Source organism: Hippoglossus hippoglossus, chromosome 16 (assembly GCF_009819705.1).
Source record: "Hippoglossus hippoglossus isolate fHipHip1 chromosome 16, fHipHip1.pri, whole genome shotgun sequence".
Classification (NCBI taxonomy): Eukaryota; Metazoa; Chordata; class Actinopteri; order Pleuronectiformes; family Pleuronectidae; genus Hippoglossus; species Hippoglossus hippoglossus.
In genome coordinates this window covers 17,058,748-17,071,711 of record NC_047166.1, presented here as the reverse complement: position 1 = coordinate 17,071,711, position 12,964 = coordinate 17,058,748, and the positions used below count along the sequence as shown (strand labels likewise).

General features: G+C 39.0%; 1 protein-coding gene across 1 annotated transcript in view; it reads right to left on the bottom strand.

Moving 5' to 3' along the window:
• Positions 1–12,669, bottom strand: part of adcy2a (adenylate cyclase 2a) — a 54,696-nt gene extending 42,027 nt beyond the window's left edge. The window contains exons 1-2 of the mRNA XM_034611677.1: positions 12,151–12,669; positions 8,080–8,277 (exon numbers count right to left, since the gene is read on the bottom strand). Coding sequence (XP_034467568.1) covers positions 8,080–8,277; positions 12,151–12,669 — 717 coding nt within the window. The remainder of the gene's footprint in view (positions 1–8,079; positions 8,278–12,150) is intronic.
• Positions 12,670–12,964: the final 295 nt, after the last annotated feature.

Sequence of the window (12,964 nt, the reverse complement as noted above, 5' to 3'; positions counted from 1 at the left end):
AGAGGCTTCAAGTGGTTTAATTTGTTCCCAATCTGCAGACTGACATTTTCATTTCCCCCTCTATTGAAGCTGTTAACCCTAACCCTAATATTTTGAGTATAAAGAGGAAAGGGAGCATTTTTCCTAAATCAAACAAGTGTGGCAGTTTGAACTGCACAAAAATGTCCCTGTTCTCTTAAGACGTTTGCAGCTACCTGCATGAACGGTCAAAATATAAAATCCTTGTGAAGTGAGATATATAATAGTTTAGTGAGTGATCCTATAAGTGGGTGGCTTTCTTGACTCTAACCCTCTCCTTATAGCTACATATCTAGATTTACAAGCAAAACCAGCCCACTAACTGTTGACAAGCTTAAAAGAAGAATAGAACTAGAGTGCTTTTAGTTGATTAATCCATCATTTAGAAGAAAATGTATTACAATTATTTTGATAGTTTAGTTGTCTCTTGTTTTCTCACTTCTCAAACGCAATGGATTGATGGGTTTGTCTTGTATTATTGTAAAATGATGATTTTATTGGTTTTAGACTTGGTAATAAGGTTTTGCTTCATTTGCACTCTTGCTTCTTTGTGTGGTCTCTTCAGAATGACAGGTGCAATAACACAACTCTGTACCACTGTCTGACTGAGATTTAATTGGCCCCAGTCTTACATTTTTCTTACCATGTCATGGTTCAGTAATGCTGGCAAGCGATAGGATCCAAACGCAAACATAAGGCACAGCAGTGTTTTTGAGGCAGTCAAGTGAGGAGAGGTTGCAGGAATAGGAAAAAATAGACAGCAGCAATTTTATACACAAAATATAACAAATCGCAAAAGGGCGGGTGGAGAGACATCTTTTTATAGCTTGGTGCAAATAACTGAACTAAAAAAAACTACAGTAAAAGATCTGTATTGTCGCTAGCAGAGATGAGATCAATAAACTGGTGTGACTAGTCTAGAAATAAATTGAGATGAGTATTTTTTTGTATTCCTGATTCTTGATCGAAGTAGAACTTAAAGGATTTTGTGGACTCAAACACTTCACCCAGCCCTCAATGGGCATAGTGGTGAGTAGATAATGAGTGAATTTATTTATTATTCGGTTTATCCCTTTAATGACTGCATAGGCTGGTGTTTCTGCAGTATAACAATTAGTGCTCCTGGCTCTAAAACACTAAAGTGTTAAGTTTCACGACTTTAATTAAGAGAATCTGGTAAATAATCCAATGACTGTGAACGTACAAGCACCATGAACATTAACAATCTTTCTCCTCTGTGGATTTTTATGCATTCACCATATCAAAAGAGGAAAAAGAAAGTATTAACCTTCTTTCTACAAGAGAGAGCTGCTAATTGCTGCCAAATATCATTGAGCAAGGCAACATAATTTACTTAGAATCCAGAGAGTCTTTTGTTCCTGAATTAATGGTCTGAAATCCAATGTTGCTAACTCAATCATGAAACTATATCAACTGTAATGGAGAGGCTGCTGGGGGAAAGACACCTGCTGAGTGATGCTGCATGCGTGATACATGATGCAGTAATAAAACAGTAAGGGTCGGTCTTCATTGTGGATGACGCGAGCGCATGAGGACCCTCTCTCTGACAATTAAGTGGACAAGGCTTTTTGTGCTCCAGCATGGTGCCGTCAACTCTGCTTCGGCCCATGAGTCAATTCCTTGATAATGACACTAAGGAGGGTTTACAAAACAAATTAGAGTGATGGAGTGTCAGATTACATCAGACCTTTAGTCCACAGTCTGTGGCAGAGATTAGTTTACAGGCTGGATTTACAGTAAAGAGTGTGTGTCCGTGTCCGTGTCCATCTGAGCATTTATGTGTCAATCTGCTGTTTAACAACAACAACAAAAAACACAAGCTCTTTTCATTTAAAGCTACTTAAATTTAAGTAAGAAGATAGATTTTCTGATTCATGGCAAAGACAAAGAACTTAATGCAAAAGATAAAATAATAATCAAAGAAAGTGCTTGGTTTGTTTCAGTCCTCCTGCAATACATTTTAATGTTTTATGTATATGTATCCACGTTTTCCCATCTTCCGTGTGTCAAAACTCAATTTAAGTAAATTATTCCTCCTCTGCTCCCCCTCTCCATCCTCAGACTTCCTTTACCCATCTTTTATGCCTGACAGTGGTTCCCCACCTACTTTTACCATCTGCCCTCTTCTTTACCATTTCAGACAGGGAAGCCTTCTCCCCCACCTCTGCTTTAAAAGCTAACGAAGCTGGCAGTGTACCCACAAAGGAGTGTGTGTGTGTGTGTGTGTGTGTTTGACAGAGACGGTGGGTGATCAGGAGAGACAGAAAGAAGGGAGGGGATGAGATGAGACAGCTCTCAGTGAGGGGAAGAGACTGGGCCACACAGATAAGCCCTTCTCCCCATCGTCAGCAAAGAGAGAGGGGCATTGTGGGGAGAGGATAAGCATCCAATTGATTCCGGGTTTGAAAATGGAAGTGTACTGTATACAAAATAACTTGAGGAGCAGGGCTGTTGAGCACAACAGCGCTGAGGGAAACATTTGGAGCCTCTGTGCTTTTTCTTTTTACCTGACTGTACTGACACAGCAGTTTGTATTGTAACCAGCTCTTGTTCTCTCACCGTCTCGTTGAAAATGTCAACACAATATATAGTTATTCTGACAGCTGACTCTGTCTCCTATGTGGGGAAGCTGCTTCACACCACTGGAGTTATAAAAAGAAATGCAACACAATAAGGAATTGAACTAGTTTCATCCGAATCGCAGCAGAAACGTAATTGAAATATATGAATTTGAGGTGCCATCTGGACTGAAGCTGTTGGGAAAAGCTCAGAAAGTTATGTCTTTTCCAGCAGTGAAGAAGTCCAGTTAGCTTGTTAGCGTGCAAGGGCTTTGTGGAAACTAATATGTCCTGACATGAAAAGAATAAAGGAGGGGGAGAGATAGTATTTCCAGTACTGAGAAATTATGCTGCAGGAGGATTTGAGTTTGACTAAGTAGGTCGTGCGGTCGCACGGTTTGTCCACTGTCCTTTTCAGGCACTGTTTTACCCTATGTAGTAATGCAATGGTGATGAGCAACATGAAAGGTGTCCTAGTAAGAGCTATAAAGAATGCACAGCATGTCATGAGTGGTCCATGGTAATGTTGTTACAGGAGAGAGGAAAGGGTGAGATGAAAGCAGAACTCATTAAAGCAGAGGCTGCACATCACTGACCTCACTCACCTTCCTCTTTAACCCACAAATTATTTGGTCTGCTGCTCTTACACAAATAAAAATCAGCTGATAAAATATTAATAAACAACATGTGTTGTTGTTGTCATTTTAGGTTTCCATTAACGATTAGTTATCACTGTGAGCCGTCACTTTGATTTTAGCTTTAGACAAGAACATTGGTCAATTTGACCTTTAAGAATTCACCCTTTAACAACACATGACAACCATGATACTAATTACAGTGCATTCTATGTGCTATTTTCAGGACAGTCAGAGGATATTATTATGGTTCATTTAATATGGGGACAGCAATGCCAGAAACTCAAAGCTGACAGGACAGCACAGACAGAACATATATTATTACATTACATTACATTACATTACATGTCATTTGGCAGACGCTTTTATCCAAAGCGACTGACAATTAGTGCATTCAACATATATGAGGGGCCATTTAGGGGTTCAGTATCTTGCCCAAGGACACTGGCATGCAGATGTGGAACGACCACTCTACCCCTCAGCCACAGCTGCCCCCCTATTTAATTGACAATGATTTGTAAGATGACATGAACCCTTGTGGCCAAGAAATGTAATTGAGGCAGGATATTTTACAGCTCAACCATAAACTTTGTTTTAAATAACTATAAAATAACTAATTTAGAATTTAGAGTTTTCATATCAGCGCATATTGGCAAACAATTAAAAGCTCTAATTAAAAGACAAACTAATGCAATCAATCTATGAATATAAACTCTTGGATGTATAAAAAACGGTGAATCAGAAAATAAAATGAATCAAACCACATCGTGAATGATCACTGCACAAATACTGAACGAGGTTTTCAAGCAACACTGACTCGTTCAATTCCATGAGCTGACATGGTGGTCAACAGAAAAATATGCATGGTGCTGGAAAACACACTTGTGCAGTGGTTGCGAAATTGTTCTTCTGTGATCAAATTATTAAACTTGTCTACAATGTCGAGTAGGTCAATAAATATTTGATGTGCCCTTTTCTAATGACTGTCTGCTGGCTTTACTTGTGCAGAACAAGAAGTCAAGGTTTTGTTAAAAGCTGTGATAATCAACACAGCACATTTTCTCATCTACTGAAATAGGAGCTACATTTTCGTCTGTAGGAAAAATGATAATCACATCCTGCAACATCCACTGCTGCTATAAATGAAAGATGAGGCTTTCAACAAGTTCTAAGAATCTCATTACATTTCCTCTTGTGCACTTTTGCCACATATTCCCATATGCTCTTCGTGTAACACATAAACCCTTCACAGCCACTGCAGGAAGTCTGGAAGAAAAGGTTCGCTTGAAGAGCCCTTGATGGGCAGCTCAGGGCTTTTTGATTACTTTTTGTCCTTAGTGGACCAGATCTGTCCGTCAATAACATGTAGTAAAGTTTTCTTCTGTCACATGACTAACAGCAAACCATGTCACATCTCTTGTGGAACAATTTATTCTCTGACAGAAGCAGAGCGAAAGGAAATGTGATGGTACAACAACCTTGATATCAAGTTTCCTCCATTTTGAACTCCCTTTGACCAGTCAAGTGTGAACATGTGCGTGTGAGTACAGATTTTGAACAAATAGCTTAAAAAAACAATGATACAGAAGACCAGAAAAATGATGGGTAGCTCTTTTCATAAACATTTTATACTACAACAAAACCCATGAACAATTCACTGTGTATCATCTTGAAACAGAATCATTTCTTTCTTCACAAAGCCTCTTTTCCACTGTTCCAAAACCAGGTAACATCTGGCTTTTGTCTGCAATGGGAATGGATTGAATCAGCGACATTCCCGCATCAAATGACTTTTGCAGTAGACACTGGTTTTAATGGGCTCTGGCTCAAATCGGCAGTGATGGAAAACGGGTGAATGCACTAATTTGGCGAGACAGTGAGGTAAGAGAGAGCGCCTCGGTAGTTTTACTTTTGTGACATCGAACATGACGCACCAGGGAAAAAGTTGAAATGAAAACTCTGCGACTTATAATGGGAAAGGTCTCAAATGCCTTTTGAGGCGGATTTAACCTACATATACCCACTAATTCTGTTGTAAAAGACGTATAAGATTGACTATCACTGTCTTTTCAGCAACAATGTATGAAAAGACACAGGACCAAAGTCATGATCCTTAGTGAGCTTCAAGCGATACATGACAGGTGAGGTGGTAGGAGGACTTTGTGCTTTCCCTCTATATTACCGTTTCATTCTCGTCTTCTCATGGTTTCCTCCTAACCTGGGCTCAGAGTGAATTTAATTTACTCCGATTTTTTTTATCTTTTCTCCCTTTGTATCTCTTTTGGAGCAGACATCCACATAGCAACGGCACAGTAACACCAGAGTGGCTACAGATAAAAAACACTATTATTAATAAATGAATATGTATAGATCAAAAACCTTGTCCTGCACTTATATACAAACGATAAACTTGTTACTCTTTAACTCTATAAATTCTCTAAATCGTATGAAGAAAATGTAAGCATTTACATAAAGCTTCAATTAAAGATTATTCCTACTATCATTAGTACATAAAGATCAGCCTATTTAGACTTAAGTTTGTTAACAGAAGATTGAGAATTGTGTTTTTTAGTTCAAATATAATTCAGTTACAACAGGAGGCCAGCTCTGTTAGATGGGTCTATGGAGCAGGAACGAACAAAAGATAATTTGTCATTACTGTGTAACAATAAAAGGTCTAAATATGTATATTCAGGCTAATAGAATGCCAGTACCACACATACTGTAGGTTATTCAAAGGTTTTTATACTACATGTGCAAAGAGAAGTAACTCACATTCATTTCACTCATACCTGAAGTAGACTCACTGTTCTCAGCAGTGGTATATGAGATGAAAGTAAATATACTGTATCCTGAAGTGACGCAAATGTAATATTTTATATCCTTATCTATAATATGGCAGGTAGCAATAATGGCATAATCGTAAGCAGAGGAAAGGAATAAACACAGTAATGTATGAATCACTGCATCTTTAGCCATCCCTTTGTGATAGATGAGCCCACACTAGACATTTGCAAAGTACTGTTGAATGAGTACAGCTTTTATATGATGATGACTTAATGTGCTGTGCTATTTGCAATGAGCCCTGTGACAGGATGCATGTGACTGTAGCAATGAAGAAACTGCTGTTTGTCTATCACTTCACATTAAACTGCAAGTGTAATGTTGCTAATTTACATGCATACGTACACTGCATGACCATCTATCACTTAAAATATACAGCGAAATGTAAAGTTTTATTCATGCTCTAATAATAAAGCCGATCACTCACTCAAAAATAATTTGCACGAACTATATGTGCAAAATGGTCTCATGTCTGACTCATATGCTAAAGCGTGGTGCTTAGAGGACCACGTGGAGCTGTCAGCAAGCCTGCACTCATGCCCCAAGGCACTTGAAAAGTGCATGGATAAAAATAATGTATTGATTTACACAAGTTGATTTACAGCACCTTTACACAACACATCTGCCAGTCTCGCCATCTACCAGCTGACTGCCTTTTGTCTTTGATATGACAATGATGTACGATCTCTTTGTGACTATATAACCAAACACGCAGTCTTGCACTTAATCTATGTATCCGCCATCAAGTCAAAGTTTGTGCCTGCATTTCAGCAGTTCCAGCAGCAAGTATGACAAAATAATATGCAGGTTTTGGGGTGGCTCACTGGCGTTACAACATTCTTGACTGACATACAGCTTTTTACACAGTTTTCCCCCTGCTCAGTCAACCTTTTGCTGTATTCCTGTCGAAGTATAAAAAGGAAGCAATATAAAAAGCAGTATGCAACATAACAAATAACAATAGTGACAAAGTGAAGAAAATAAACAGCCGTGGTACTGTAAGCATATAAACAGCGCTGGGAGGGAGTTTGGATTACTTACAAAATGATGCAAAAATATTGTAGCAGTTCAACAGTAACACACTGGAAGAACTCAATCCTGCAAATAACCTAATCTCAAATTTTCTCTTTGTTGTGTTTTTGTCTTTAATTGTCTACAACAATGGATGGTGTTCATTTCCCTGGTATCATTTAAATCTTTGCTCATCCTTTCATGACATTAAACAATTTAATTATTAAACATCTTTTTGTATGACCAACCACGGGTTAATCTTTAAAATATTGTGCTTTAATTAACACATTTGATAAAATTCCGGGTGAAGTGAGGAAAATAAAAACTAATGAAATTGAATATATACTGTATATTTATAATGAATTTGAATTATTATAAGTAATATATTAAAACAAATTTGAAGAGCATGATTTTTTGTAATAAATGGACAGACTTCAGTTCCAGTTTTGATCGTATAAAAATGTAGTTTGCCAAAATTTCTAGAGATTTGTAATAACTTATTTATCAACACTGACTGAGCAGAAGCATGAAAACAAAGTCAAGTGGCACTCAAGCATGTGCGTGACCAATACAAATCTTAATAGACAGCATGTTCTAGAATGTAGGTCAGAAATCACGACAGATAATAAATCATGGTCATCCACTGATGCAACAATCGGGTTAACGTTTACAAAATATGCACTTTTAAAGCGAACAAAAATTAGACAAATGTTGCCATTCACCACAGGAGAACTCAGCTGACTTTAAAATAAAGCAAGAATGAAAGTGAATAAACTGCTATCACATCCCTTCGTGAGAGTTTGCACTTGACCCACGTTTCTTTTTCTTCAATCTGTCTTTTGAAGTTGCCATTTCAAATATGTTGTAATGGCTTCACCTTAAAGTGCCATCTCATATCAAACAACCCAATAAAACTTCAAATAAAAAACACAGAATGCACCACATGCTCGTCTACAACAAAGAAAACTCACCACAGAATACATATATCTTACCTGATCCCACGGACAGATGATCCCACCAGAAAACATAAAAAGGTAGCCCATGGCAACCAAGCAGGCCCAAATGACCAGGGAGAAAATCCGTAGAAGTTTCTTGAAGATGGACTCAATGCAGACAAGAACAAACACAGCCAGGAAGATGGCCAGAGCTGTGGGCACAGTGATTACAAAGGCCACATGGTCCTCAACGCTCTGAAAAGAGATAATAAAATGAGAGAGAAACTGTGAGATATATGGAGGATATAAGAAAGAGGAAATGTACAATTTATCGGGGAAAACAGGAATAATTAGAGGGTTTTCCTAAGAGATGTAAGTAAAAGAATAGAGTAACACTCAGGGGGGCATGAAACAGCCACACTGTGTAATAAAAAGACTCATCTCTAGCTCCCTCTCAATACAAACAACCAAGGCAGACATGATTAATCCAGAGAAGCAGTAAATACAGAACAGTCGCTGCTCTGATATTATAAAACACACGGTGTCTACAACTAAATTAACCCTCTTTTGCTGGATGTTATCTGAGAGGAAATTAAACAAATGTCTCTTATCTCTATGCGTCCTCCAGTAGCTTTAACTTGTTGGAGACACTAGATACAGTGACGAGACTCAGAATGAAGGGCTGGTTAAAAATTCAGAGTGTAAAATGTTACATCAAGGGGGTGAAAAGGTAAAAGCCATCATGAACATCTTTCAGGTTCTGGTACTCACAGACTTTCCTCGGTCTTGTAACATATAGTTGTTGTTGATTGCTGAAGCATATCAGCATACAGTATATATTCATTTTAAACATGAGTATGCAGTGCAGTGCATAGCTTTACATGTAATCAAAAGGAAAAATACCACCCACTCTGTTTCTGTGCAATATTCCCTGAGCCTAAAGAGTACAGCCCAGCTCCTACATGACTGAATGTCACTGATCATCCCGATGGAGTTATTATGATGGAGATAAGACAAAGACTCACATTTAAAAAAGGTAGGATACAAATTTACACAAATTCAAATTAATTAAAAAAAACGATATATGTAATAGATAAATACCTTAGACTCAGATGACCTACATCACTTTTGGAATGCCACAAAATCCTCTTTTGTACTACATTTTAATATATTAATTTCCATGGCTCTGTGGAGGCACATTTAACATAATATGTCTCTTTTGCATGTCCCTCGTGAGTCTAGCTCAGGCTCAGGCCATAACCAATGATTGTGCACCACAATGAGTAAAACTAGAGTGTTCCAAACAGTTAAATGAAAAGCTAAAATTATGTCTATAAGGGTTGAATGTACAGCAGAGCACTCAATACACAACTGAGCTATTAAAAACAAAAAACTTTAAACTGAACTGGAAAGAGGAAAAACCCTAAAAAGCCCCCAGTGTTAACCAGTATAGCAAAGTTGAGTTCATTCATAATGGATTTGCTGCTGCAGCTGCTGCCTTTCTGGAACACTTAGATCTGAAAGTTCTGATAAAAATTTCAGGAGTTTCTTCAAGGTAGGAGGACAGCCCAGTGAAATGAGTTGTTTCAGCAGCCTGCCTTTGCCAGGCTTCATTCCATCAACGCATTTCTAGTGGTGTGAAAGGGGATGAAAAAAGGGTCAAGCGTGTGGACATGTAGGCAGATGTGTCACATCCTCACAGCCACATTTGTTTGTGAGGGCCAGGAAATCTTTCTAAAACACAACCAACCAAAATGTGAAAAACAACCTCAATAGTCTTGTGTAATATTGTTATTGGTTATTTAGTCTTTTTAATTAAATAGAAACTTACTGCACAGTGACACAGTCTCCATATTTTACATGTGTGCGCTCCTTATTTATTTTTGATCTTTAAAAAATCCAAATATTTAGTGTTTATTACACAGCATGATCCAAAAGAAGGGATTTTTTTTTTAAGAAATCATAACAATTTGTTGTTTCTATATTCATTGCAGGTACTAATCACTGAAACATAATTTTATTCATTCCATCGTTTTTTTTATTTTTTTAGAAGTGTCCTCGCCATCAATCCATTTTTCTGCCAGACTCTCACAGTGCTTCTCTTTGCATCACCCCCACCCTCTCTCTCTCTCCTTTAGCCCCTCACCTCCCCTCTGTCTCTCTCTCATACACAGTCAATGCACTGGGACAGGAGAGGATGTGTGTGACTGCAGAGAGCCACAGAGAGTTTGTCTCGCCCAGAGCAGAGCTCCAAAACAGCACAGGATTTAGGTCAGCCAGCGAGCAGAATGAAGGGATGATAGGATACAAATAAAAGAGAGAAAGATATGAGGAGGTGAGAGATGACACATGCACGAGAACGGAGAGAAAGAGGATGATGGAGAGAAAAAAAAAAAGGGAACTGCAAGAGTCATGGCTATACAGCACAGCGATAGAGCGAAAGAGGATTTAGGACAGAGAAAATGAGCAGTGGGCTAACAAGAAAAGACATTTATTGAAATGTGTGTTCATAGGAAGTCTGAGGAAGTCAAAAGGGCAAAATTATATTTTGTGTCTAAAGGGAAATATTTTCTTCAGAACTGGAACATTTAAAAAGGCTTTTTTATGTTGTAGAGCAACAACTTAACCGTGCAACATAACTCTTAATTCTCTTTTAATTCAGTTTTAGCTGCAATTTATAGTGTCCACAATGATTGTTTGGGTTAAGACGGGCTCTGAAAGATGCAGCGTGTCCGTCAGTGCTCTCTGTCTCTTTCAGTGTGTTTTAGACTAATCCCTTCTTAATGGCAGACTCAGCCTAGACAGGGAGAGGCACTCTCCTAATGCAAAAATGTAATTAAGCTATAGAAGGTTATATTAGAACATAATGTTGTTAAAACTCTTTGTATAGTAACATATAATCAGGCAGGTTCTTAATAGTTAAAATCCATTTCCATATTACAAATTATTTATACATTTTTTTATGTCTTTGTATGTTACAGCGTGCCTTGACTTGACTGCATTGAATTTTTCAGCTTTTTAGAGCAAAGATAATCCTGTCAAAATAGTGACAGAGGGAGACAGATACTAGTTCAGTCAACCATGAGCTCAGACAATAACTAAGCCCCTTACACCCCCCCTCACTTTTATCTCACCCTTCTCTTCACATTAGTGCTGCCATGAGGACCACATGCTGTGAGAGTATGCATGTGTATAGGTATAGCACACGCACGTTTGCATGTGTGAGTCAGAGGGGAGCCCACCTTTTGTATATGACAAGCCAGTGGTTTCTGTACGTGTGTGTGTGTGTACATACGCACATTTCTGTGTAAGCCAGTTTGACTATGTATGTTCATGCTTATAGACAGGGCTGTAATCTCCCAGTCAACTGGTTATTTCGTTGGTCCATATGCTCTTTTCCAACCAAACAGTAACTGGTGTTATTCATAAGGACAAATGCACAACAATCAATTGCCTTCCAGGATTAATCCATTATTTTTGGCAACATGTGTAACTTACTAACGTTTACTGAACTACTGGGATTCAGCTCTAAGTTAATTGACACCACATCTATGAGATCGAAGGTGTGGCTGCATTTTGTTAAAATTAAAGACTGAAAAGTTGTGTAAACTTTGCAAACGACAATTTACATATTCCAGTTCAACAACCAGCATGAGACATTTAAAACCTGCAAGCTACCTTGACTGTGAGAGGATGCTGCGTCAGCTTTGTGTTAAAGCCTTGGGGCTTTGGCAGTGAACATATCAGACTTGGCATATTTCAATGTGTTTGGTCGAATGAGTAGGTAAAAATAATTTCAACTTCAAGTAGAAGCTTTGGTGTTTATATATAATTTATTCAGGTTTAGAAGGATACCAGGTAGAGTGAACCAAGATTTTCAGTCAAACAATATTTTCCTTGGTTATAGAATATGTCAGTCTCCAGTGTGTGCACACCCACGTGCCTAAATGTACCTGTCAACACTGTTTGCAGAGCTTTGATTTGAAATTAATTTTATTCACAGAGGGATAAGTATATCTTGTTGCAGTATAACAACATCCATGTGTTTGTATGGTCCTGGCTGTTTATTTATACTTTTTTGATTTGAATAATGTGACTGTGTGTGCATGTTGTGTGTGAGCAGCTTACCAGTCCTGAAGCAAAGAACACAGTCAGCAGAGCCAGGCAGGCTCCCATCACTATGAGCAGCAGGAACACAATCAGGGGATGCTGCTGGCTCATACAATAGTAGGACTCGTACAGCCAGTCGGGGGACCTGTTCCTCTTCTCCTGACCTCCCCCTCTATCCCCTTCACCAGACTGCCCTCCCCGGTCCAGGAGATACCGCTTCCTCCTTATTGCTTCTTGCCACATGGATCTTGGAGCCGAGGAGGAGGGAGGGAAACCAGCCGAGGTGGTCACTGCTGAGCTATTACTAGTTTCCAACACTGGTGAGGAGCAGTTGCTCTGCTCAGCTCTCCTGCTGCTGTTGTTCCTGTTGGGGACCCTGCTATAAGAGCTCCTGATGTCCGAAGTATCCTTCGGTTCCTTCTCCACCTCCTCTCCTAATTCCTTCAGGCGGAGACAACTGAGAGCTGAGGCTGAGTCAGAGGAAGCGTGCACTGGCCGGAGAGGTGGCAAAAACGCACCAAGGGTAGAGTGCAGCATCCTCCTCTTTCTCCTCCTGCCAACATGTTGGAGCGGGAAATGAAGAGAAGTGCAGAGACTGAGTGCTCTTTAGAGTGAGAGAGAAAAGTGGGAGGGAAGTGAAGGGAAAGGGGAGGGGGGGGGGGGGGGATAAGGGGGAGGGGAGGAAGAAAAAGAAGGTGCAGCAGGAGGGAGAAGTCAGCGAGCGAGAAGAAAATAAGAGTGGAGAAATTAGTACTGTGACATTTATGCTGTATGCATAATGTGATATTGATGCCATATAATTATTCAAACTGAGAAACTGGGACTGGCAGGT